The sequence below is a fragment of the Lissotriton helveticus genome, chromosome 10 (assembly GCF_964261635.1).
Source record: "Lissotriton helveticus chromosome 10, aLisHel1.1, whole genome shotgun sequence".
NCBI classification, from domain to species: Eukaryota; Metazoa; Chordata; class Amphibia; order Caudata; family Salamandridae; genus Lissotriton; species Lissotriton helveticus.
The window spans coordinates 415004304-415027150 of NC_136071.1; the positions used below are offsets into that span (position 1 = coordinate 415004304).

Genomic DNA, 22847 nt, shown 5'->3' on the forward strand with positions numbered 1-22847 from the left:
TTTCACCTAGGGGAGGACTTAGACAATTAAACTGGCTGACTTATTTTACTAGACCGAAGCATCTTTTTATACTCCTGCTGCGGAGTTTTCTCTAACAGGGGAGGTTTGGTATCAATGTCATTTGCGGGACAGTCCTTGAGAATAGTATTTTGGCAGTCTTTAGGTAAAATGCAGTCCTTGACAAAAGTTTTAGGTTTTAGTCCATGAAATTTCTTGACGTGAGACAGATGGACCCACCCCTTACGGCCCTCCAACTTCACAGCCGTACGGGTGGTCAGAAGGACTTGCTTGGGTTCCTTCCAGCGAGGCTCCAGCGGACTTGAACGATCAAAATTCCGGACGAGAACCAAGCTTCCTGGAACGATTTCATGCGGTTTGACTTCAGTATTGTCTGGAAATGCGGCGGCAACCTGTGAACGACAAGAGTGTAGGGCAGACATCAAGGAAGCTAGGTAATCTGTCAGCATATTACTGGAAACATCTGTAATACTTCGGGGTCTGGGTGTACCCCACACATTCGGGGGGCGGCCGAATACGACCTCATAAGGGGACAGACCTGATCTGGAATGTGCGACCATGCGCATATAGAACAGAGCGACTGGCAGGGCAACTAACCAGTCTACACCTTTTTCTTGACAGATTTTGGCAATACGGATTTTCAAGGTTTGATTATGTCTCTCTACGAGACCGGCTGCTTCTGGATGGCGTACACAATGGAACTTCCACTGGTACCCTAACAACAGGGAAACGTGCTTCATTAATTCAGATGAGAATGGCTGGCCGTTATCAGAATACACGACCCTAGGGAGTCCATAACGGGGGAAATATTCACGAACCAACTGCTTGGCAGTGGTCGCGGCTGTGTAATCTGGGACTGGATATGCTTCTGTCCACCTGGACAAAGCGCATACAACTACAAGGACATACTTGAAACCTCGACATCGCTCCATCTGAATATAATCCATCTGGAGGACTTCAAAAGGGTGGTCAGGGGGTTGGAACCCACCTTGTTCCACCGGGACACTTTTACCTGGATTGAACTGGCAACATATCATACAGGTACGGACTTTCTGCTTGGCTGCAGCTCGTAAATGCTTGTTAAACCAAATGTTCTGGATACTGTCTATCATGGCTTTTTCTCCTAAGTGTGCAGGACTATGTGCGGTATTGATAATGACTTGAACCATTGAGTCGGGGAGAAACCATGTGGCTTTTCCCTTCGTCAACCATCCTTGATCTGTCTGGACCCCTCCTTGTTCAGACCATTTCTTAATTTCCTCGGGGGTAGCATGTAACTGGATATCTATGACATCTTGAGTAGGGTCCTTAACTGTCATACAAGTAGTCTGTTCTAGAGTGGATGTCGGTGTCTTGTTAACTGGTATGTCTGGTGTCTGTGCTGTAAGCTTGGCTGTTCGATCTGCTAGATCATTTCCTTGGGAAATAATGTCAGTAACTTTCGTATGTGCCTTGCACTTCATGATAGCGATAGATGTCGGTAAATGTATTGCATCTAACAGAGCTTGAATAAGGAAACCATGCTGAATCTTGGTTCCATGAGAAGTCATGAAACCTCTCTCTTGCCAGAGCACTCCAAAGTCGTGTACGACTCCAAATGCGTAGCGTGAATCTGTGTAAATATTAACTTTCAGGTTCTTGGCGTGTATGCAGGCTTGAGTCAGAGCAACTAGCTCTGCTGCCTGAGCAGACAGGGTGTCAATACGGTGTGTTTCAATAACTTCAGTGTCAGTAGTCACTGCATACGCGGCTACTAGTTCTCCTGTACTTGTTCTCATACATGAACCATCCACATAAAGTGTCAGGTCGGGGTCTGGTAATGGAATATCTGTCAGGTCTTGTCTTGGCTTAGTCATAGTGTTAACTACTTCCACACAATCATGTGTGATAGGATTTGAAGTAACTGACGGTAACAGTGTAGCAGGATTTAGAACGTTGCAGCGTCTGATTTCTATGTGTGGCTGGAACAGTGTCAGTTCATAACCTGTCAAACGTGCAATTGTCAAGTGTTGAGTTTGTGTTTGGTTTAAAAGAACTTCCACGGAATGTGGAACTTGTACTGTCAAGGAATGTCCTAATACTATGGAGTCACTTTGTCTGATAGCTAGTGCTGTGGCTGCAACTGACTTGAGGCACGCAGGCAGAGCCTGGGCTACTGGATCTAGTGTGCTCAAAAAATAAGCACAGGGCTTGTACTGTCCGGCTTGATCTTGTGTGAGAACAGATAATGCTGTACCATCACGTTCTGTGACAAAAAGTGTAAAAGGCTTACTGTAGTTCGGTGTAGCTAGAACAGGTGCTTGGCATAAAGCTTTCTTTAACTCATTGAAACTAAGTGTATGTTCAGATGTCCAAGGGAGGACAGTCGATACGGCTGCCTCCTGTGTCGTTAACTGTATCAGTGGTTTAGCTAGAAATGCATACTGAGGAATCCATTGTCTGCAATAGGAAGTAAGGCCGATAAAAGCACGTACCTCCTTCTGTGTCTTGGGCTGAGGAAGACTCGCTATTAACTGGATACGATCGGGTGTCAACTGCCTACCCCACTTGGACAGTAAGTGGCCTAAGTAGATCACTTGCTGGACACAGAATTGAAGCTTTGAAGGGGACACCTTGTGCCCCATCTCGGCTAGGAAATACAGGACTGTAAGCGATGCACGCTCGCAAGCATGTTCAGAACGGGCTGTGATCAGTAGATCATCGACATACTGGAGCAGGGCAGTGTCAGTTGGCATGTGAATGTTGTCTAGTTGTCTCTTAAGTGCTTGACTGTAAATACTAGGACTTTCTGTGAAACCTTGAGGAGCTCGTGTGAATTTATAGCTCCTTCCATTTAAACAAAAACCGAAAAGGTACTGGCTGTCTGGATGAATTGGAACACTGAAAAATGCGTTTTTGAGGTCTATGACTGTGAAAAATGTAGCCTCAGAATCAATGGCTGTCAATAGAGATGAGATATCTGGAACAACTGGGTACTGGGGAATGATACATTTATTGAGTTCTCGAAGGTCAATCACTAATCGATATACTGGGGGTGCATTTGGATCAGTACGTTTCATGACTGGAATGATAGGAGAATTACATACATTGGAGTCAGTTTCTACAACTACTCCTTGAGCAATGAGCTCGTCAATAATTTTGGATAAGGCTGCTACAGCCTCAGGTGGCAATCTGTACTGTCTGATTCTTGGCAGGACTATACCTTGCTTGAGAGTCACACGATGGGGTGTGATTTGCATAAAACCAACATCAGTTGGACCTTGTGCCCATAGATGCTGCGGAACATTAGACAATCTCGGATCAAAATCTCGTAAAACATAGTGACCCTTGAAGTCACGTAAAAACAAACGTATCCCCTCTGGGGAACAGCAAATAACTGCACCTAATTCTTTCAGTGTCTTAATGCCTAACAAATTTTCTGGACAGGACTTCGTAAGCAATAGATCAGTAGTTCGGGACAATGGACCTACTTCCATAGTAACTGGCTTTGATATCTCGTTTACAATAGGCTTTCCTGAAAAACCAAGGGAAACATTTCTAGAGCCTGAGAGCGGAGCCCCTGGAACCTCGTCGTGACTAATAGTCGTCCTACTTGCCCCTGTATCAATCAGAAACTTTCTGTCTTTCCCTAATACTTGACTATGAACATAGGGACCTTCTTGATCTACAGGAATCTCGATGAGAGGCAAGCCTACCTCCCTCTCTAGGCTGTTTCATGAATACGCTTGATACTCTGGATACTCTGACTGAGCATACTGGTACATCTGCTGTGTAACATGCTGTGTTGCAGCAATAGGCTGCGGTGCTGGAACTGTCTGTTGTGCATTCTGTGGCTGAGAAGTCTGTGAAACTTGTTCTTGTCTAGGCGGACGTGGTCTTTCTTTAGTTTTACCAGTGGCTATATTGTGTTTCAGAACTGCACACTCGTTTATAAAATGACCTGGCTGTTTACAATAATTGCATGTCCCTTTAACGGGAGCTGCAGGATGACTGGCTTGATTCGGACCCCTCTTCTGACTGTCTTGAGGAACAGATTGTGCAACTAGTACTTTCATTTTCGTGTCTTTCATACGTCTTCTCTCGTGTTCTTGCTCTTCTCTGATTCTATTCTGGTGATACTGGAGCATCTGTAACATCTGGGACGGGGTACTAGCTTGCCAAGTACTTTCGACTTTCAAAACTCGATTTTTAACTTGTGGACTTGAATTCTCGACTAATTTAGTAACAAAAAGATGAGGGTATGACTCGCTACTCGTCTTCAAACCACTGTTTATTATAAAGCATTTCTCAAATCTGGAATAAAAATCACTAGTGTCTTCGTCTTGTTTCTGTTTACAGGCTGAGATTGCATCCCAGTCTTCCTTTTTAGTGGCTAATAGTCTAGGTAAAACTTGTATTAATAATTCTGGTAATTCTTTACATTTGTCTCCAAGACCGGTACCTGGTACTCGTATCTTATCTTCAGCTTCTAAAGCTGTCCAATCGATCTTTTTCTCTCCCACCTCCCAATCCTTTTCCTTGAGTTTTTCATATATGCCTGCAGGCAACAGGACTTTTAGCATTTTAATAATATCTGGATACGTGTATTCTCCCATACGGAGCATGTCTTTTAATTCACGGTGGAACCCTGCTGGATCTTTGTCGTGACAGGGAATTAATTTCTTCATCTCTAAGAGTTCCATCTTGGTAACTGGGGTGTAAACAAATACTCGTTGCATTTCACCATCTGGTGTCCTAACTGGGTGTACTTCTCGTAACGGATGCTGTCTGTCTATGTAAAACGGTTTACTTTCTGGAGGTGAGACATGAACAAAATGCGGGTTCAAAAACGTTCTGTATTTGTGGCTCTGTTCTAGAATGACACTAATTAAATCGGTACCTAAACCTTTCCATCTATACTGGAGTAGCTCGTTCAGGATATCATGTAACGGACCTGGATCAGAATGTTGACCCTCATACAGTGTAATGAGGTGTTGGATCATATACATACCCACCAGTCGCTGCTCGGCTGGGGGCAGTTTCAGAAACATTTGTGCCACTATTTCGTCTGGAAAAGTGGTAGAATCAGTAATCCATCGGACTGCTGATCGGGCTAGTTCTTGTTCATGCATAGTACCTAATTCACTATAACCGATTCGTGATTTCAGAATTTGATCGGTAGCTTGAAATACTTGTTCTAGAGAACCTTGTTCCGGTGCTGGAAGATGAAAGACTTTCTTGTGTTCTAGGCGTAAATGTCGGTCTGGAATTCTAGATTTACCCACATACGCTATTCTGGCGGGATTCTCGTCGTCTACCTCTTCAGTAGAAGAGTCATTTTCTTTCTCGCTTCCTAGAGCTTCTTTGCGTTGTTCGTGTAACCTTATTATTTCTTTACGTATTTTCTTGTACATACTCTCTATACTATTGAGTGTCTTGTGCTTACCCTCGGCTATATTATCACTCCACTTTGTCAGAATTTTCATTTCGGTCGGATCTTTAGTCAGGGAATCTTGTTCCCGTATTAAACAATTGATCAGGAACTTTAATAGCATGAACTGGATCTCAGATTTTCTGAGAGACATGACTTCACCGATACTTTCTGGATCTTGTCCTGTACGAATGAAACGATACATTCTGTCTAAATCTTCTTTCATATTCGGTAGGGTGACCAAATACTCGGACACCTGTCTTATACGTACGGAATATATAACCATACTATCCTCGCCTGGGACTGGATCATAACAGCATTCAGTAAGAAGTCGCCTGATTTCTGCAATGGACTTATATTTAGGCGTACGCTGTAACGCACGTTCATGTAACTCGACTGCCCCTAGACGTCTACTTGGCGGCGGGGTACCAGGAGGACCTCCTCCCGCGGCCCCTAAACTGGAATCGTCGACTGATACTCTTCGAGCTGGCAGAGTGACTGAAGTAGCGGGAATTTGTACTACGGGCTGGACCGGGGGTACCGTAGCAGGTACTGCAACAGGTGCCCCGGTGACTGGAGGAGCAGGAATTACATTATTCACGGGAGCTGACTGAGCAGGATTTGCATATTCTGGGACTGTGTCGTCCAAATAGGACGAGAGAAAAATATCAGCTGCGGTCTGTTTGTGACGTAGCTTGGTCGGAACTAAGGGTGGCGGAAAATTACTGGATGCCTCCGGGGTTGCTTTTGGCAAGCCCTCGGCAAGAAGAGGATACATACCCTTAATAAGGGCATTTCTCTGCCTGTCTGACTGTTCGGTTTTAACTCGTTCACCTATCTCGATTAGTTCCCTTTCTTGGGCTCTTTCTGCGGATTCCCTACTTAATTCTGACTTTCTGATTTCTTTTTCGGTTCTTTTATGAGATTCTTTGCGCCATAACTCGATGGCATCTTTCTGTGACTGTCGGGCTTTCTTTTTCCATAATACTTCTTCTACTCGCATGATGCACTCGGCATCCCATGTACCCGATACGGGCCATCTGTACTTTTCTTCTAACTGTTTGGTGTACTCCACCCACAAATCTAGATACAATATGGCACTTATGCCATGCTTCTGATACATAAAATGACCTGGACTGTCCCTAGGCGGGACAGGAACTGCTTCTTCTAACAGACCTTTTCTAGTTTTTAACTGACGTAGTTTTGAGAGCAGCGGCATGACTGAACTGTAGTCTAGACACAATACAATACACAATGAACACGATAATTACACCACTTTCATACCACGACATTGAAATACATGAATGACATTTAAATTAACAGTTTTGACAAAATACTACCTGGAATACTGAAAACAGAATACATGAATTTCTCGAGAACAGAACGGACTAGAACAGAAACTAGATGCACTGCTAAAACAGTACGAAACTTACCGGTCTCATAAAGAGACACGTCAGGACCCGCATCCACCTAAGTGGACACTTCGTGTTGGATCTGTGTACCCAAACCCACGGACCAGAGACAATGCAATTGACCCTGTCTAGATACTACCCCAGCAACGGTACTCACCGGGCAGCAAGAACGGAAGGCCTCAGACTGGACTGGACTGCTACGACGCCGGACGGACGAACTTCGGACTTCTGTTACGGGTGGGCCTCTGGATACCTCGGACCTTGGACTCTCGGCTTGGGCTCTGGTCGGGACTCGCCGCGTTCCTCCACCGCCTCGTCTGGATGCTGGACCGCAACCTCCGTCTCCTCCGTGGGCCTGAGGGATACTTGAAGCAGAAATATCTGCACGTGCACGGTATGGTTCCGTCACGGCTGCAGAGGATCAGGGGGCTTGCGTGGCTTCTCCGGCGCGTGGGGAAAGGGCAAGTCCCTATTCGGGCGCCATTATGTGGTAAATAAATAAATAATACCTCTATTTTTGACTAGATATAACAATAACAGATAGCTCAATAAATAAGAGTCAAGATTCGAGGTAGTAGGAGTTTGCAGGTTTAATACAGCATAAAGGACAGGAACAGGACAACCTGCACGGGCAAGATCTGGGATGGCTAGCCAACAGGGGGGCCCCGACAGCTGTCGGGCAGGATCTGGAATGAGCGCGCTGGCTTTTAATAACAGTACACAAGTATATATAGTTAAAACAATTGCATTACAATACATACAGTAGGCGTAACAGTGGGCAGGGCCTGTAACAGTCGCGAAAGATAAGGGTGAAAGTAGGTGTAACAAGAGGCGTGAACATAGACATGTGATGTAAACGTAACGGAATATGTCATAAATGGGGCGGAAACATGGAGGGGGCTACCTAAGGAGCCGGGACCTCTAACCTAGTGGTGCGCGCAAGCTGGCAATGACGTGTAACTAGGGAGAAGCTGGGGGCTATGACTTCCGCGCTAGGAGCAGAGACGAAAGTCTGGAGAGTCAGAGCGACATGTACCTAAACACTATCTAGTATCTGATGTTTGGAGAACATGTTGATAGAATCCAAAAGTTATCAGGGCAAAGGCTAACAGACTCTAAGACTGGTGCATGCATTATTCTACATGTAGTGTGTGTTGAGGAATATTAAATGACCATAAATACAGTATTTCTCTTACATGGAGACGTAAAGGCTAGACGATGACTGAAACTATTGATGCGATTCAGTGGCTTAGGAATGCAGAGAAGAAGAGCTGGACTGATAACTGGAATCATAACATACTCTTGGCAGACTGGCAGGCAGAGCCAGGCCGAGCCGGGCACTGTGAGGCAGGAAGTAAGTGAAGGGTCAGGGATACAGGTGGGGGCTGTATCGCTCCTCGGAGAGGGTTCAGAAAACAGGAGCTGAATCTGAGTCCGGGCCCTTTTGAGGCCTAGAAACGGGGACTTTACAATGAAATAACGTGCACACTGAGAAACGTGGCAACGTAGCTTTACATAGGCCTAATACTCGTAGCTTTCACGAGAACTGGAAACTGGCATACTGGAGATGGACACAACTGTAATTGCGTCTTTAATCGATCATGGGGAATACATATGCATATTAATCATGCACATACAACATAGGATGGAGGACACGTAGGGACACAGAACATGGCAAAATTTACTTTTCCACACATGGCTATATGCAAATCAGTCTGACCCTGTGCCTCATGGGAACAGTCCAGCCCGAACTGCCAAGCCATGCCTTCCCTGGTCCGGAAACAAGCTTCCGAGGACCGGTTTCTGGCATTACAGCCTTCTTCAGCCCGGCTTGCTTGAATCCAGTGGCAAAGTGAGCAAGGGACTCATGTCTGAGCATACCCTGCCACACTTATGGCGGCCAAAAGCGGTACAAAAGGGGGTGGTGATGGATGGAGCATCAGAGCCAATCCCTTGCTCACTTTGCCACTGGATTCAAGCAAGCCGGGCTGAAGACGGCTGGAATGCCAGAAACCGGTCCTCGGAAGCTTGTTTCCGGTCCAGGGAAGGCATGGCTTGGCAGTTCGGGCTGGACTGTTCCCATGAGGCACAGGGTCAGACTGATTTGCATTTAGCCATGTCTGAACTGGGGTGGCAGAGTGGGCTAAAGAACGGTGATGGATTAAACCCAGATCTTTTGACTGGGTGTGAGTGTTTGATTGATTCAGATGCTCCGTCCATCACCACCCCCTTTTGTACCAACTTTGGAATGGCTGCATCAAAACATGTCATGTTTGGTGTCAAACACTTTGGAATCCTACCCCCCCCCCTACCAGTTCTGGCGGCGGGGGCAGAATTCCATCCTTCTAGAGGGAGAAGACATGTACACACATACTTACCCGGTAAATGTTTAAAAGAGCCCCAGCATCACAAAATGGATGCTGCTGCCACGGACACGAGTCCGACCTCCTGCTGCTGGTTGAAACTCCAGCAGGGGAGGCTTGGACAATAGGTTTCCTGTCCAGGGAGGTGCCAGCACCTCCTCAGACAGGCTTTAGTGTATTAGGGCATGGTGGGTTGCATTCAGTGAATGCATTTCAGACAGTGCCTGGGGCACACAAGGTGTCACCGTGCATTTCCCAGTTCTAACCGGTTGCTGGGGTACTCAGCCCCAGCTCTGGCATGAAACTGGACAAAGGGGAAGGGGTATAACCACCCCTTACCCAGGTCCTCTCATAGGTGGGACCCTGGAGTTAGTCCAACCCCTAAACTTGGTATAAGTATAGGGACCCAGTCACTGAGACTTTAGATTACCCTGGATGATACTCTGAAACAGAAATCTTGGAACTTCGACATTCCATATTGACTGGAAGACGGCACCAAAGAAGCATCTTGCGGTCTACATTTTTAAGGCTCCCGACGGATCCTGAAGAATTTGCGACACAGGACATGGACTTCCAGACTTCTCCGAGGCTGACACGAGTCCCCAGCAAAGCTGAGACCTGTAGCTATCACTAGAGACGTGGGACCGGTACTCCTGGACATCCTGCGCATTTGCTAGTGCATCAACTTCCCGAGCTTTCCAGAAGTTGTGCATTAGGCTACTTGTAGTCCAAGCCCTGAGCACCTTTTGCACCAAAGCTTAGAGGCCTACACGCCACGAGTGTTCCGTGGGCCCAATTCCTGCATTTCAGCTCGCGGTGCCTTCGCGATCCCTTGTCCATCGACTGGTGGGTCCCCTAAAAGGACAATCCTTAGTTTCCTGTGCTTCCCTGGTTGCTACCGACGTGCCAAAGCTTGTTGGGTCCAATCCGGATACCGATGCTGCAGCAGCTCAAATCCAACTCCTGGTCTTCGTCGACGCCTCCTGGTCCTCGTGGTTGAAGAGTCAATCTTCACCTACTTCACTTGAAAGCCCCTGACATCGGCTGGCATCTTCTTGTCGCCATCCTGATCACTGGCTAGTGACGCACACTGTAAATGTAAATGTACAGGAATTTATATAGCGCAAATCACCGAGTGGTTTCTAAGCACTTGCTTAGGGAACCCGTCCTGGTATTCCCCTGTGAGATAACCCCGGCAGGGTATCCGCAAGGTGAAGGCCAGGCATCCCGCCACGAGGGGCAGTTGTGGAGATTAAGCAAGCTATTGCCCAGAGTCGCAGAGTGTGAACCCGTGAATCGAGTAGGCACCGGAGCGAGAATTGTCGAGTCCATGGACATTTTAGGACTCAAGACCCCGCCGAGCCGGGAATTGAACCCTGGTCCCGGGCTGACCTCTGCTTCCAGGTCTGCCTCCTCTAACCAGTGAGCCACACTTCTCCACTGCTTTCAGGTTCTTCAGATCTCCGATCCACCCTTGGATCCATCCGGACATTTTTCTCCTGGTCGCCTGCAGCACTTCTTTGCAGCTCTCCATTGGAATCGACGACGAAACCCGACACAAAAAGACACCTATGCAACCGGCATCCCTGGGTGAGGTAACACGAGTACTTCGGTGCTCCCGTGGGTCTTGACTCTCAAAGTGTCCAGTACTAAAAGGGTTTTACTGTAGTCCACTCCTAAGTGTCCTTATTCTTTAAAACTGTAACTCTAACTTTCTCCATAGAAGTCAATGATGATTTGTGGCTCTGTTTAGACACTGTACGCGTCCCACGTGAGTCTCCTGCGTCCCTACCTTGGGTGTTTCCTGGTTGCCACAGCGGTTCTACAGGCTCTAGGCCTTGTCTCTATGCTCTGAGCGGTACTTATACCACTTTCTTAGTATATGGTTTGTGAGGCCCCTAGGGCAAAACGTATATTGTGCTTAATTACTGTGTGCTATTTAAGTTCTTGTATTGTACTTTTGCCTTTAGCCTCATAAAGAGACTAGAGGGGTGTGTTTAGAATAAATACCTATATTGTATATATATATATACCTGGTGTGATGCTCTTTTCATTTGGTCATTCAAGAGATTATAGACTGGTAAAACAAGCTGCTTTACATTCCTTCAAGACTTGGCCTGAAGACTGCTCTCCACTGCTACCACCAGGATAGCTTTATATAAAGGTTGTCTAAACCTACCATCAATAAGGTTCGTTTGGACTGGTGCAACGTACCCACTAGAATAGTGGACATCATATGCTAGGCCAACTTCTTACATACATATCATCATCCTTACTGAAACTTGGTTGAATCTCACCTCCTATCCTATCCTTGACCTCCTAGTACCTTCTTGCCATGACATAATTCGTCTTGACAGAGCGAAAAAGCTGGGCGGGAGTCTAGCTTGTATTCATCGGAGCACTCTCTCAGTCTCTCACTCCGAGACCTCTGCGCCCCCTCCAGTGAATACCTTTGTCTCAACATTTTAAGTAACCCTATCCCGATTTGCAAACTACATCCTTTCTATCATCCTCCTGGGGACAATCTCTCCTTCATCAAACAATTACTGGAAATCATCTGCGGTATTGCCGATTCCACAGTTTTCCAAATCTTCCTCGGTGACTTCAACCTTCACTGGTCTAATTCCAATGACAAACCTGGGACATGCCTGAAATCCTTCTTAGATGATCACGAATTGATCCAATATTATGACAGGCCAATGCATAATAAAGGAGAAATCCTGGATCGTATCATCTCCAAAGGAAATACAATTTAATTGGATAACATCTCCCCTTGTGACTGGTCTGACCATTACATCATCATCTTCTACATTAACCAAGTGGAGTCAGTGAGGAAGCCTCAATCGAAGAAGCTTAAGGTATGGAAAATGGAACTTATTAATACAACGAAACTAGCAACCCAATGTAAACTTGCCCTTTTCCGCCCAAGTTGTCAAGCCAGAGGTTAACTCACTTACTGACTTTTACAACTCTACCATCTCAAGTATCATGGATTCCGTTGCACTAATCCAACAAAAAAATGCATCTACAAAAATGTCCAAACCATGGTTTAATGACACCCTAAACTCCAAATGACGCAAACTAAAGGCAACTGAATGATCTTGGAAATCCAATCCTTCTTCGGATCAACTAAAAGTCCTCAGAACAGTAAGAAGCTCCTATAACAAACAAATTAAGAGTGTCAAGGCAGACTACCTCATATCTCAACTTAACCAAGCCTCTAATCGTCCCAAGAAGCTTTTGGAAATTGTTAAACAACAATCGTGTGACGCTCTCACTCGTTCTGACCCAAGTCACAGCCTACCCTATTGCGACGCTTTGGCTACGTTCTTCTCAGAGAAATTGAGACTCATCAATATCGAACTGGCATCTAAAAGGCCTTGTTACCAACCCACTGGCCTGCGCTCCCTCCATCCCCCTCCGAACAGCCCGTACCAGCAAGTCTGTGCACCAAAAATAATGCCTCCTGGGACACCTTCACCCCTTTTAGCAAAAGAGACAATAATAAAATTCTACGAAGTACTAACCCATTCACTCACTTTAACGACCCGCTACATCCCGCTGTTTTCAAGGATATAAAAGAATCCATCACCCCAATCTGGACAAATATTGTCAATGCCTCACTGTCTCAAGGTATGATCCCTGACTGCCTAAAAGAGGCTCAGGTTTCCCCTATTTAAAAAAAAAAATGCTGATAGTTCTGACTTCAACAACTTACGCCCTATCTCCAACATCACTACTCTGGCCAAACTCCTTGAAAAATGTTTCCAATCTCAACTTTGTGCTCACATTGAAAACTTCCTAGACTATCACCAATCTGGCTTTCGGAGTGGATACATCACTGAATCAGCTTTCATTTATGCTTCTGATGACATTTAAAAAATGCTCGACCACAACGAACCCTGCCTCCTAATCCTCCTTGACCTTTCCTCTGCATTTGTTACTGTTAATCACAACAACCTATTATCAGTTCTGGAACACAGGATGGACTCCTCCGGTCTGGTGCTAAAATGGTTATCTTCCTTCTTCCACCACAGATCTCAAAGAATAAAGAAGAACCACTCCCTATCCCAGCCCACTACTGTATCCATGGGTGTCCCTCAAGGGTCCGCCTTATCCCCCATACTATTCAACCTATTCCTAGAACCTCTTGCAAATGCACTAAACTCAATGAACATTCTCTTCCACATGTTTGCAGATGACACACAACTTTATCTGAAAATCTCCTCCCCTGAAAATCTCACTTCACTCAACACTACCCTCATGAACACTCAAAATTGGCTAACAGAAAACCACCTCCTACTCAACACTTCCAAAACGGAATTCTTGCTCATTTCTCCTCCGAATCATACCCCTAAGGTTGACCTCTGGTTGAACCTTCTCACTGCCTTCAACTGCCCCCCTATCATTATTGATACAGCCAAATCACTCGGAATCACCCTGGACAAACACTTACATTTGAAGAACCACATTAGTAATGTCTGTAATGGTGCAAATCACCTGATGAGACTACTAAGGAATCTCAAAGCTTTCCTCCCACATACTGTCTTCAAGCAGGTGGTTCAAGCGCTGGTTCTGCCAAAGATAGACTGTGGCAGTGCTACACTATGTGGCCTCCCGAAATACACCTTGGCACCACTAAAGGCTCTACTGAATGCGGCGGCTAGATTGACCACAAGCACAAAAGGAGCTGCGCACATTTCCCCAGTTCTAAAATCTTTAAACTGGTTGCCTTTTGATGCAAGAATTCAGCTAAAGATTGCCTGCTTGATTCCCAAGGCTCTCCATCTCAAAACCCCTAAATACCTATGCCAAAAGCTAGAACTATCTGGAAGTGGTAGACCCTCAAGAAGTGCTAACACCTTCCTTCTTAAACCACAGATATTCCGCAAAAGGAGAACCTGTCAAAGAGCTTTCTCCGGCTCCGCTCCACGGATCAGGAACTCTCTCCCTTCTGAAATTTGCAGAATCACCTCCACGGTTGCCTTCAAAATGGAAGTAAAACGATTCCTTATGTGCAAGTTCTTACCCTAATTTGGCTCTTTTCATTTGCTTGAAGATTCTGGTCTTATACCGTCATCTCTTGTACTGATGTTTTTTATCCCTTGACCTAATCTTGTCTTCCCCTCCCATTTCCCGCTTGTTTTGTTTCTCCAACTATTGTACGTCTTTGTGGTAACCTCTGTAACTATTTCCTTTGATTTTTATTGAACGCCTCCCTGGCCATCCTTAATTGTGAAGCGCTCTGATATCCTTCGGGATTATGTTTGCGCTATATAAAACTTTATAAATAAATAAATACTTAAAAACATAGACAAATAACTCTCTATAGGCAAAATATATTAACTTTGCAAATGCTTGGTTTTAGTTGGCATAGAAATAAAATGCAGACTAGTGGTATGCCAGTAAGGTGGCAGCCTTATAACTGTATGTATAAAATGAAACAATCACTGTTGTTGTACTTACAATGTCAGTTATATGTTTTGAAAACCGTTTTGTAAACTGCTCATTGTATATATTCTGAAATGTTTTTTTTCTCCATTTTCCTATCCTGCTTTTTCCCATTGCCTTTTTTCTATCCCTCAAGCTTTAATATTTCTCCCATATTGATGGGTTTTACCCTTTTAGGTGTTTTAATCTCTGCCATTGTTTCCCTCAGCTCTGCCAAGTAGCACGCATCAGGCGTTAGACTAACGAATTTCAGTGTGGTGGTCTGCATCACCACACTGAAATGGAAAGTCATTTATTTGTAGCACTTCAGTATCAAGCCAGAGTGCTGTTAGTGCTCTGTTAGAAACTGAAATCCAGGTTGCAGCCCATGGTTTGCTCTGCTCCTGCAGGCTTGGGGCGGCTAGCTTACCTCGTGGCTGGGCTGGCTTAGGAAGGCTGAGATCAGAGGCTACAATGTAGCAAGGTTTATTCACTTCCCCTTGACACCGGCATTCCATTCCGGTTAACTGTGAGACTCGTTACGTGATGGCACCTTACAGTCAATGTTAAAATTATGGCCCACAGCTTCTATCAAGCGATTCGCTCTCTTTATATATTGGCAAGCCGGCACGGTGTGAATGGAAAACGTGACAGTCATGGAATAATGTGACAGTCTTTTGACACACGGACAGTCCCGTCCCAGCTCACCAGTTACGGACCGAATGTACCCACACACTGACCATTGTCAGGAGATCGCGTGTTAGTTGTACCCGACTACACGGTAATTTTCTACTTGTTCGAGTCACTTTCCTTGAGTTCATAGTCCCCGACAAAATACCTGGGACCACGCGATTTATCCTCTCTACACCGCCCTGTCACTCAAGCGCCCTTTTCAGCCCTGATGAGTCACAGACATTGTTCTAGTGACGAAACACGTGTCGGCTGGCGTTAAGATTTACATGCAAAAAGAAAAAGAAGACGTATATGAAGTGAAAATATATTGTCTTCAAAACAAAAAAATTGGTGTCTCTTGTTTGTTGAATTTATTGACTATTTATACTTACTGAAGTTGTTTTACACAGTACGTGTGCATTGTGCTTGTCTCCTGTTGAAGTCCCAGGGACAAAAGACTTCACCTCCAGCTCCCCCTCAGAGTTTCCTTGCTGGGAATTCTGTCTACAACAGCCTGCGTGTCGCTGGGAGCTGGAAGCGCGACGCATCGAGAGAAGCGTGTCGCTGTCGCAGGTGTTGCCATCGCATCGCCGGAGAAGCACATCACTGCCGCCAAGGTTGCTGCTGCATCCCCAAAGAAGCGTGACGTCATCGAAGCTGTTAACCGACGCATCACCGGGGAAACGTGTCACCATCGCAAGGTCGCTGTCACATCCCCAGAGAATCGTGTTGCAGGGCCTGTCGCGGCTCCAAAGCTACAGAGTTCGCCGCACGACCGCCAAGAGTGCACACATCATCTCCACGTCATCGCATCGAGGCGCCATCTTGCGCATTGCAACCAGGCCACAGGACGAGAGCCTACGCATCACCTCCACTCCGGTAAGGATCAAGACGCATCCCCTACTCTGCACAAGCATTGACGCGCGTTGCATCATCTTCCCCGAAGCACGGAACCGACGCATCTCCCACTCTGTGAGCCTTTTGTTTGTTTTGCGTGACGCATCCAGGTACTTTTGTGAGAACTGTGTCACATCTATCACCAACTTGAACTAAGTAACTTTTACCATCTTTAAGTCAACTTTAAGTACAGTATTGTGGATTTTTGTCGTTTGTGGTTTTGTGTTAAATCTAAATAAAGAATACTTATTTTTATAAAACCTGTGTGGTGTTCATCTGTAGTGTTTTCACTGTATTATTGCGTATATTCACGAATGCTTAACACACTGCCTCTGAGAAAAGTCTGTCTGCTCGTTCCAAGGTACCAAGGGGGTGATCAGGGGTTATCTAGGAGTGTAATCCCCTTGTCCTGACTTAGAAGCAAGGCTCCCTATTTTGTCAAAGGTGTATACCATTGCCAACCCGGTTCTAACAAGTCTTTTTTAAATGCAGGTGCTACAGTGACATTTAAAAAAAGCAGGCACAAGAGTTGCATTTGACAAAACTTTAGTGAGCATGATGGATGGTTCTCAGGAATGGCCATAACATCAAATGATCAAGATGTAGAAAAATAAACTTTTGCGAAAGATCACCTTATCTGCTCTCTGGCCTGCATCACCACGAAGTCCCAGGTGTGGTTGATTCTTTTGTGCAATTGATTATATGTTTCCTTTGGAAAAGGGTGAGAGAAAAGAAATGGGAAATAAACTCGATAATGTGCACCTTCATTTTATCACAATCATATTTCAGATAGGAAGAAAATATACATGTGCAGTTTTAAAGTACATCACCCTTTAGCCTGTGCTAAACCTTTTGTTGTAAGGAGCAACAGGTTAGTTCTGGAGGAACTGGTGTGTAGTGTACATATAAATGAGGAAGTGAGTATATACTTGCACACTTTAGCTAAGCTCACAATGGACTATAATCCTACAGTTCATACACTGACACAAATGATAAGGCAGGGCCCATCACATTTCGATTCTCTTCTCTGATAGTTTACTTGATGGTTCTTGTTAGCAGCATGGAAGTGTTGAGGGGAAGCAAATTTCATTAGTCAATCCAAATACAGTGTAACTCAAAGGAGCCACACAATTACCCAGGTCCACAACAAAATAGGGTTAGTGAAAATGTATTACAAAGCCAATAATAACTGGACATAGATGCATCTCAGTAAGAAAGTACAGAAATACAAAGGAAACATGAAAATACCAAACCGATGTAACAGATTAGCTCTATGCAGAATAAACAGAACCACAAATTCAATAGCCAAAAGAATAGAAATTAAGAAGCATATATCCAGGTTACCCTGCATCGGAACTTCTTGAGGGAAAAACATTTAGATCTATCCCTACTCAAAGTCTTAAAGTGACATTCCAACTTAGGAATATAGGTAGGAAAGTTCTGTAAGGAGAAAGGTGTCAGCGATGGAGTCTTCCTAAAAAGGCCCTCCATCATGAGGCAGGTCAAGCATCATGAAACTACAATAAGAACAGCAAGCTAGCAGTCTGATGCTCTCTGCTGGAAGACAGAAGGGATGTGGACAACTGTCCCTCTCTTCGGTACAACATATACGCGATAGGACACTTCGGCAAAAGTCCCATAATGCTTTTCTCTCCTGTTTACGTGAATTACAATATAATTCATTTACAAAACTTTCCACTGCGGTGAGGTTTTCCACAGTCTTCTCCATACATGCCCCTTGCAACATTTCGTCCTTGGTTTATTTGCCTTCTCCTGTGTGAACGATGTTCTTCTCTACCTTTTCAGTTCCCACCCAGCCCACTGTATCTTCTTCATTCCTCAACAAACTAAGTGACCAATAGCCTTAGTATTTTCTAACAGAACCCTGTCCACCTGCAAAGCAATATGTGAGAAAGAAACAGCATTCTGCAGCCTCATGAAATTCAAATGTCAGTTTAACACAATCCTTTTCTAAATGCTACAAATTCAGGCCTAGTACTTCAGCTAACATAACAGTACATCCTATTGTGTGCACCCGATAATTCAATGACTAAACATGTTAATACTCTTCTCACCAAACTACACTATTTCACACTCTATCTACACTATTTTGTAATACACACACAGTTAACATTCTTAGGGCAAATAAAAGTCAGTGCACCACGTTGCATAATTCTATGTCAGTATAGGTTATTCTCTTTTTTAAATATATTTTTATTGATGACATGAGGACAGAGTAGCAGCAAATTCACCATATAGAAGTAAAAAGCGGGAAAAAAAGAGGAAACAAGCAATTATGGCAAACAACAAAGGTTAATACATTTTGGGGCGGCAGACACAAGGGGAATAATCTTACACAGAAAAACTCAAGATCCATTTTAAGCAAGCATAGCTTCCTATAAGCAACTAAACAAATTCCTTAACACATTCCTAGACAAATTCTCCCCAGATTTTTCATAATTTACATAATTCTCTTACACACCTGATTTTAGCTAATGCATGTTCCATATTGTATGTATCTATTACTATTGCCCACCACTCTGCCAATGATAGTGGATCCCGTGCGATCCATGCTCGAGCAATAGCTAGCCTAGCACAAGCCAGTATAATACTAATAAGTTCTCTAGAGCTATAATCACATGTGGGCCCAGTAATATATCTGTAACTGTAAATGAAGTAGATCTATTAAGTTTATGAGACACAGTCCTTTCCAATCCTCCCCATGATGGACATGAGTAAAACATATGCGCTAAATCAGCTGCGTATAGATCACATTTTGGGCATCTAGTCCGATAACTACTTAAGTTACTTGTTGCCCATTTCGAGATACATGCAGGGGTATAGTAAAGAGAGCAAATAGTCCTGTATGATTGTAGCCTTAAACTGGATGAGTGTACTGATTTACGAATGATATCCAGTGCAAAAGATATGGAATTAGCAGTAATGTTAGACCCCAATTTCTGACTCCAGCATGTGGCTAGTTTCCCACAGTCACCGTCTTTCTGAGAATTACATTTTTTATATGCAAAGCTGATCAGTGATCTATCTTTAGCTAAGTGAATACATTCCTATATGCTAGAGTCCGTCAACTCAGTGATTTTGAGGCTGCGTATAAAATAGTCACAAATTTGATAGTATTTAAGGCGCATGCTTTCAGTAACATTGTAGAGAAGTTGGAGTCTCCCAAACGATGAGAACCCAGTGTTATCGTATAGATTGCCTACATTTTTAATACCCAATTGTGCCCATTGTCTCCCGCCCCCATCGTGGAAAATTCCTGGGAGAGCTGGATTGTCCCATAGAGGTAATCTAGAATGGTATAACGGTATTTGGAATTTACTAACGATGGCTCTCCAAATGTATGCTATGTCTTGTGCAGTCTTGAATTTAACCCTCTTAAAGTAGTTTGGGTCGTTGATGCGGTAAAAAAAACATTTTGGATTCCGTTCCTAACAAAAATGCATAATAAAAAAAGGTTCCTTATAAGGGTGTGTCAAACTACGAATGTGTCCTATAAATGTCAACCAGAAGTATGCTTTGAAATCAGGAAAGTCAAGGCCGCCTTTTCCATAAGGTAATTTGAGTATTTCAATTGCACGACATGCTTTTTTATAACCCCAAATGAAACTGCTTAATATGCCATCTAGGCGTTTAAAAAAAATATTATTAATACGTAGTGGGATAGATCTGAATAGATAGATACATTTGGGGAGAATCTTCATTTTGATTACATTGATTTTGCCGATTAAACTGAGTGGAACCTTATGCCATTTAAAAAAATAATAGCTGTGTCTTTTAGCAATAATTCATAGTTCAGCATGGCTATCTCTTCTGGGCAAGCAGAAATGTTTACTCCCAAGTAAATAGCAGTTTTGCACACTCCCTGACGTGGGTCCTTTGGTTTATAGTTCATTATTAGTGTTCAGCCTGTAACCAGAGACTACACCAAACATCCTGGCCTCCGTGATAATCCCTGTCATTGCCTCAGCTATATTTGTAGAATAAACCGCAATATCTTCTGCGTATACCGTCATTTTAAGGGTGTCTGAACCAGATGAGAAGGGTACTATACACGGATTGTTTTGTAATGCCACTAGAAATGGTTCGATAGATAGAGCAAATAGTAAATGCGACAGTGGGCACCCTTGACGGGTACCACGCATAATAGCAAATGTACCTGACTGTATCCCTGAATAGTATACTTTGGCTCGCAAATTATCGTTGAGAGCCTTTATCCATTTCAAGAATTAACCCTTGATGCCGAATCTATTCAACACAGCCCAGAGGTAATCCCACCCCACTCGGTCAAATGCTTTCTCAGCATCAAGTAGTATCATACAGAGTGTGGTGAATCTTACCTTAGCAACGTCAAAAGCTGTAAAAGCCGTGTTAATATGAGTCGTAGTATCTCTACCGGGTACAAATCCATGTTGTTGTGGAGAAACCAGGCAGATATTATTGGGGCAAGTTTTATTTTGGCAAATATCTTTGCATCGGTGTTTATTAGTGAAATCGGTCGATAAGACCCACATTCGTCGGATGTTTTATTCTTCTTAAGAAAAAATATAATTTGCGCAATATTTCATGACTCAGGGGCTTTCCCCTCTTGTCCCACGAGTCCGATCACTTGGCTGAGTATAGGGGCTAGTTCCTCAATGCAATGTTAATAAAGCTCGACCGGAATCGAGTCTTCCCCTGATGCTTTGCCGGAAGGTAGAGCAGAGCCTGCCAACCTAATCTCAGCCAAAGTAACTTCTTTATTCAGCATATCTGCTTGCTCCATATCAATACGGTTCACTTCATCAGTCTGTAAATATATATTAATATCGTCAGGCCCCGGTCGACTTTCAGGAGTATATAATTCCTTATAGCATCCAGCAAACTGTTCAAGAATTTGAGGGGGGTTATTACATGTCACGTTATCCGGGCCTTTAACTGTCCTAACTAACGTTTTATCCTTGCTTTCTGCCACCTTGTAAGCTAATATCTTTCCTACTGTTTCGCCACCCTCATACTGGGAGAGACGATATATATGCAATTTAATAAGACTTTTTTCTCTCAGCGTCTATTTTAGAGCAGACTTGAGGCCAATTAAGACACAAGTTAGTTCTTCTTCTGAATTAGACCCCTGTGACAGCGCTGTCGCTAGCTGTTTTTCTGCGTGTAATATTTTCGCTATAGTATCATCTGTATACTTTTTATTTTCAAAGTTCTGTCTAAATATATACTGCAGAGTAAAGCCCCTAATGCTAGCCTTACAGGAGTCCCATACCATATTGTACGCGGCTGAACCAATATTATGTTTCCAAAAATCTTTTATATGGACCTTAAGTTTAAGTATAAAATCTGCATTAAGCAGCAAATATCGTGGGGATGAAAAAAAGCGGTAGTTTAATTTCTTTGTTAACATTTTAAAAGAAAGGATGATGGGATTATGGTCTGATGTGACCCGCGGGCAGATCTCCATGTTACTTATTTCCAAAATATTGTTTGACGCTCATGCCATATCAATGCGATAAACAAAACAGTTGCAAATGCCACTAATTTCTAAATTGAACATTGGTTGCAAAAACATACGAATGAAACAATATGTAAATTGAAATGAATTCCACTTATTTTAATTTCTTTTATATTTTCAATTGAACACTTCTATTTTGAAAGTGATTTTCACAAATATTCTACAAATATTAAAAACCTGGTGTGCACAACAAATTGTCATATACAGTGCTTACAAACTCCTTGAATATTTACAGTGTTTATTCAACTTCCTCACCATTCAATCTTCATTCATACATCACTCAATCCACTACAAACCACAACGACTAACAACAAAACATAAATGATTCGAAAAATGCTCCAGCAAACAAAAAGCCAATGTTTTTTCACAATAAATTGAATATATACAATTATTCCTTTATCAATGGATCAATTATAATTTTTGGCTGTAAAAGGGTTTGACCCTTTTACAGCCAAAAATTATCATAATACAGTTAAAGTCACCAAATATCAGATGCTCCCCCTCCCATTCAAGAAGTTCCATATTAATTTTGTCCATAACAGTGGGATCGTCTATATTTGAGCCATAGACTACACAAAACGTATATTTCTTACTTTCTATAATAAGTTGGGCAATAGCTCATCTACCATTTTTATGTGTCGAGGTTTTAATTGTCTCGGCTTTGAAAAATGTATTTTGTAAGATAGCGACTCCTCTAATTGACACATTTAAGTCAGAGCTTACAACGACGTTATACCCTAATTCTTTAAGGACATTGCGATCCTTATAGCATATATGTGTCTCAGACAGTAAAACTATATGCGGGCTGTACATCCTTAACTCCTCAAAAACTAAGCGCCGTTTGTTCCTACTATTTACCCCTGCCACATCCCAGGCTAGACATCTTACTCTATCCATAGCAGTAACTTTCTCATCTCCCCTTTGCCCCCTACACATTAGAAAAAAAAGAAAAAACATAAACAATAAACCTTGCCACTTATTATCTTTCTGAAATCTCGCCTCATGTCAATTTTACTGATTTTACCCTCTCCCAGGACCCCGCCACCCCTAGACCCTCCTCTCACCCCATTCCTTACCAACCCTACCCACCCCACCCACCCCCTACTTCTTTCGTAGAGGAGGATTCC

General features: G+C 43.6%; 1 protein-coding gene across 2 annotated transcripts in view; it reads right to left on the reverse strand.

Annotated features, from left to right (window-relative positions):
- RGS11 (regulator of G protein signaling 11) overlaps window positions 1-22847 on the reverse strand; it is a 2073835-nt gene that overhangs the window by 1177235 nt on the left and 873753 nt on the right. For both annotated transcript variants that reach the window (XM_078664273.1, XM_078664274.1), the window contains exon 7: window positions 16835-16911. In XM_078664273.1, coding sequence (XP_078520399.1) covers window positions 16835-16911 — 77 coding nt within the window. The remainder of the gene's footprint in view (window positions 1-16834; window positions 16912-22847) is intronic.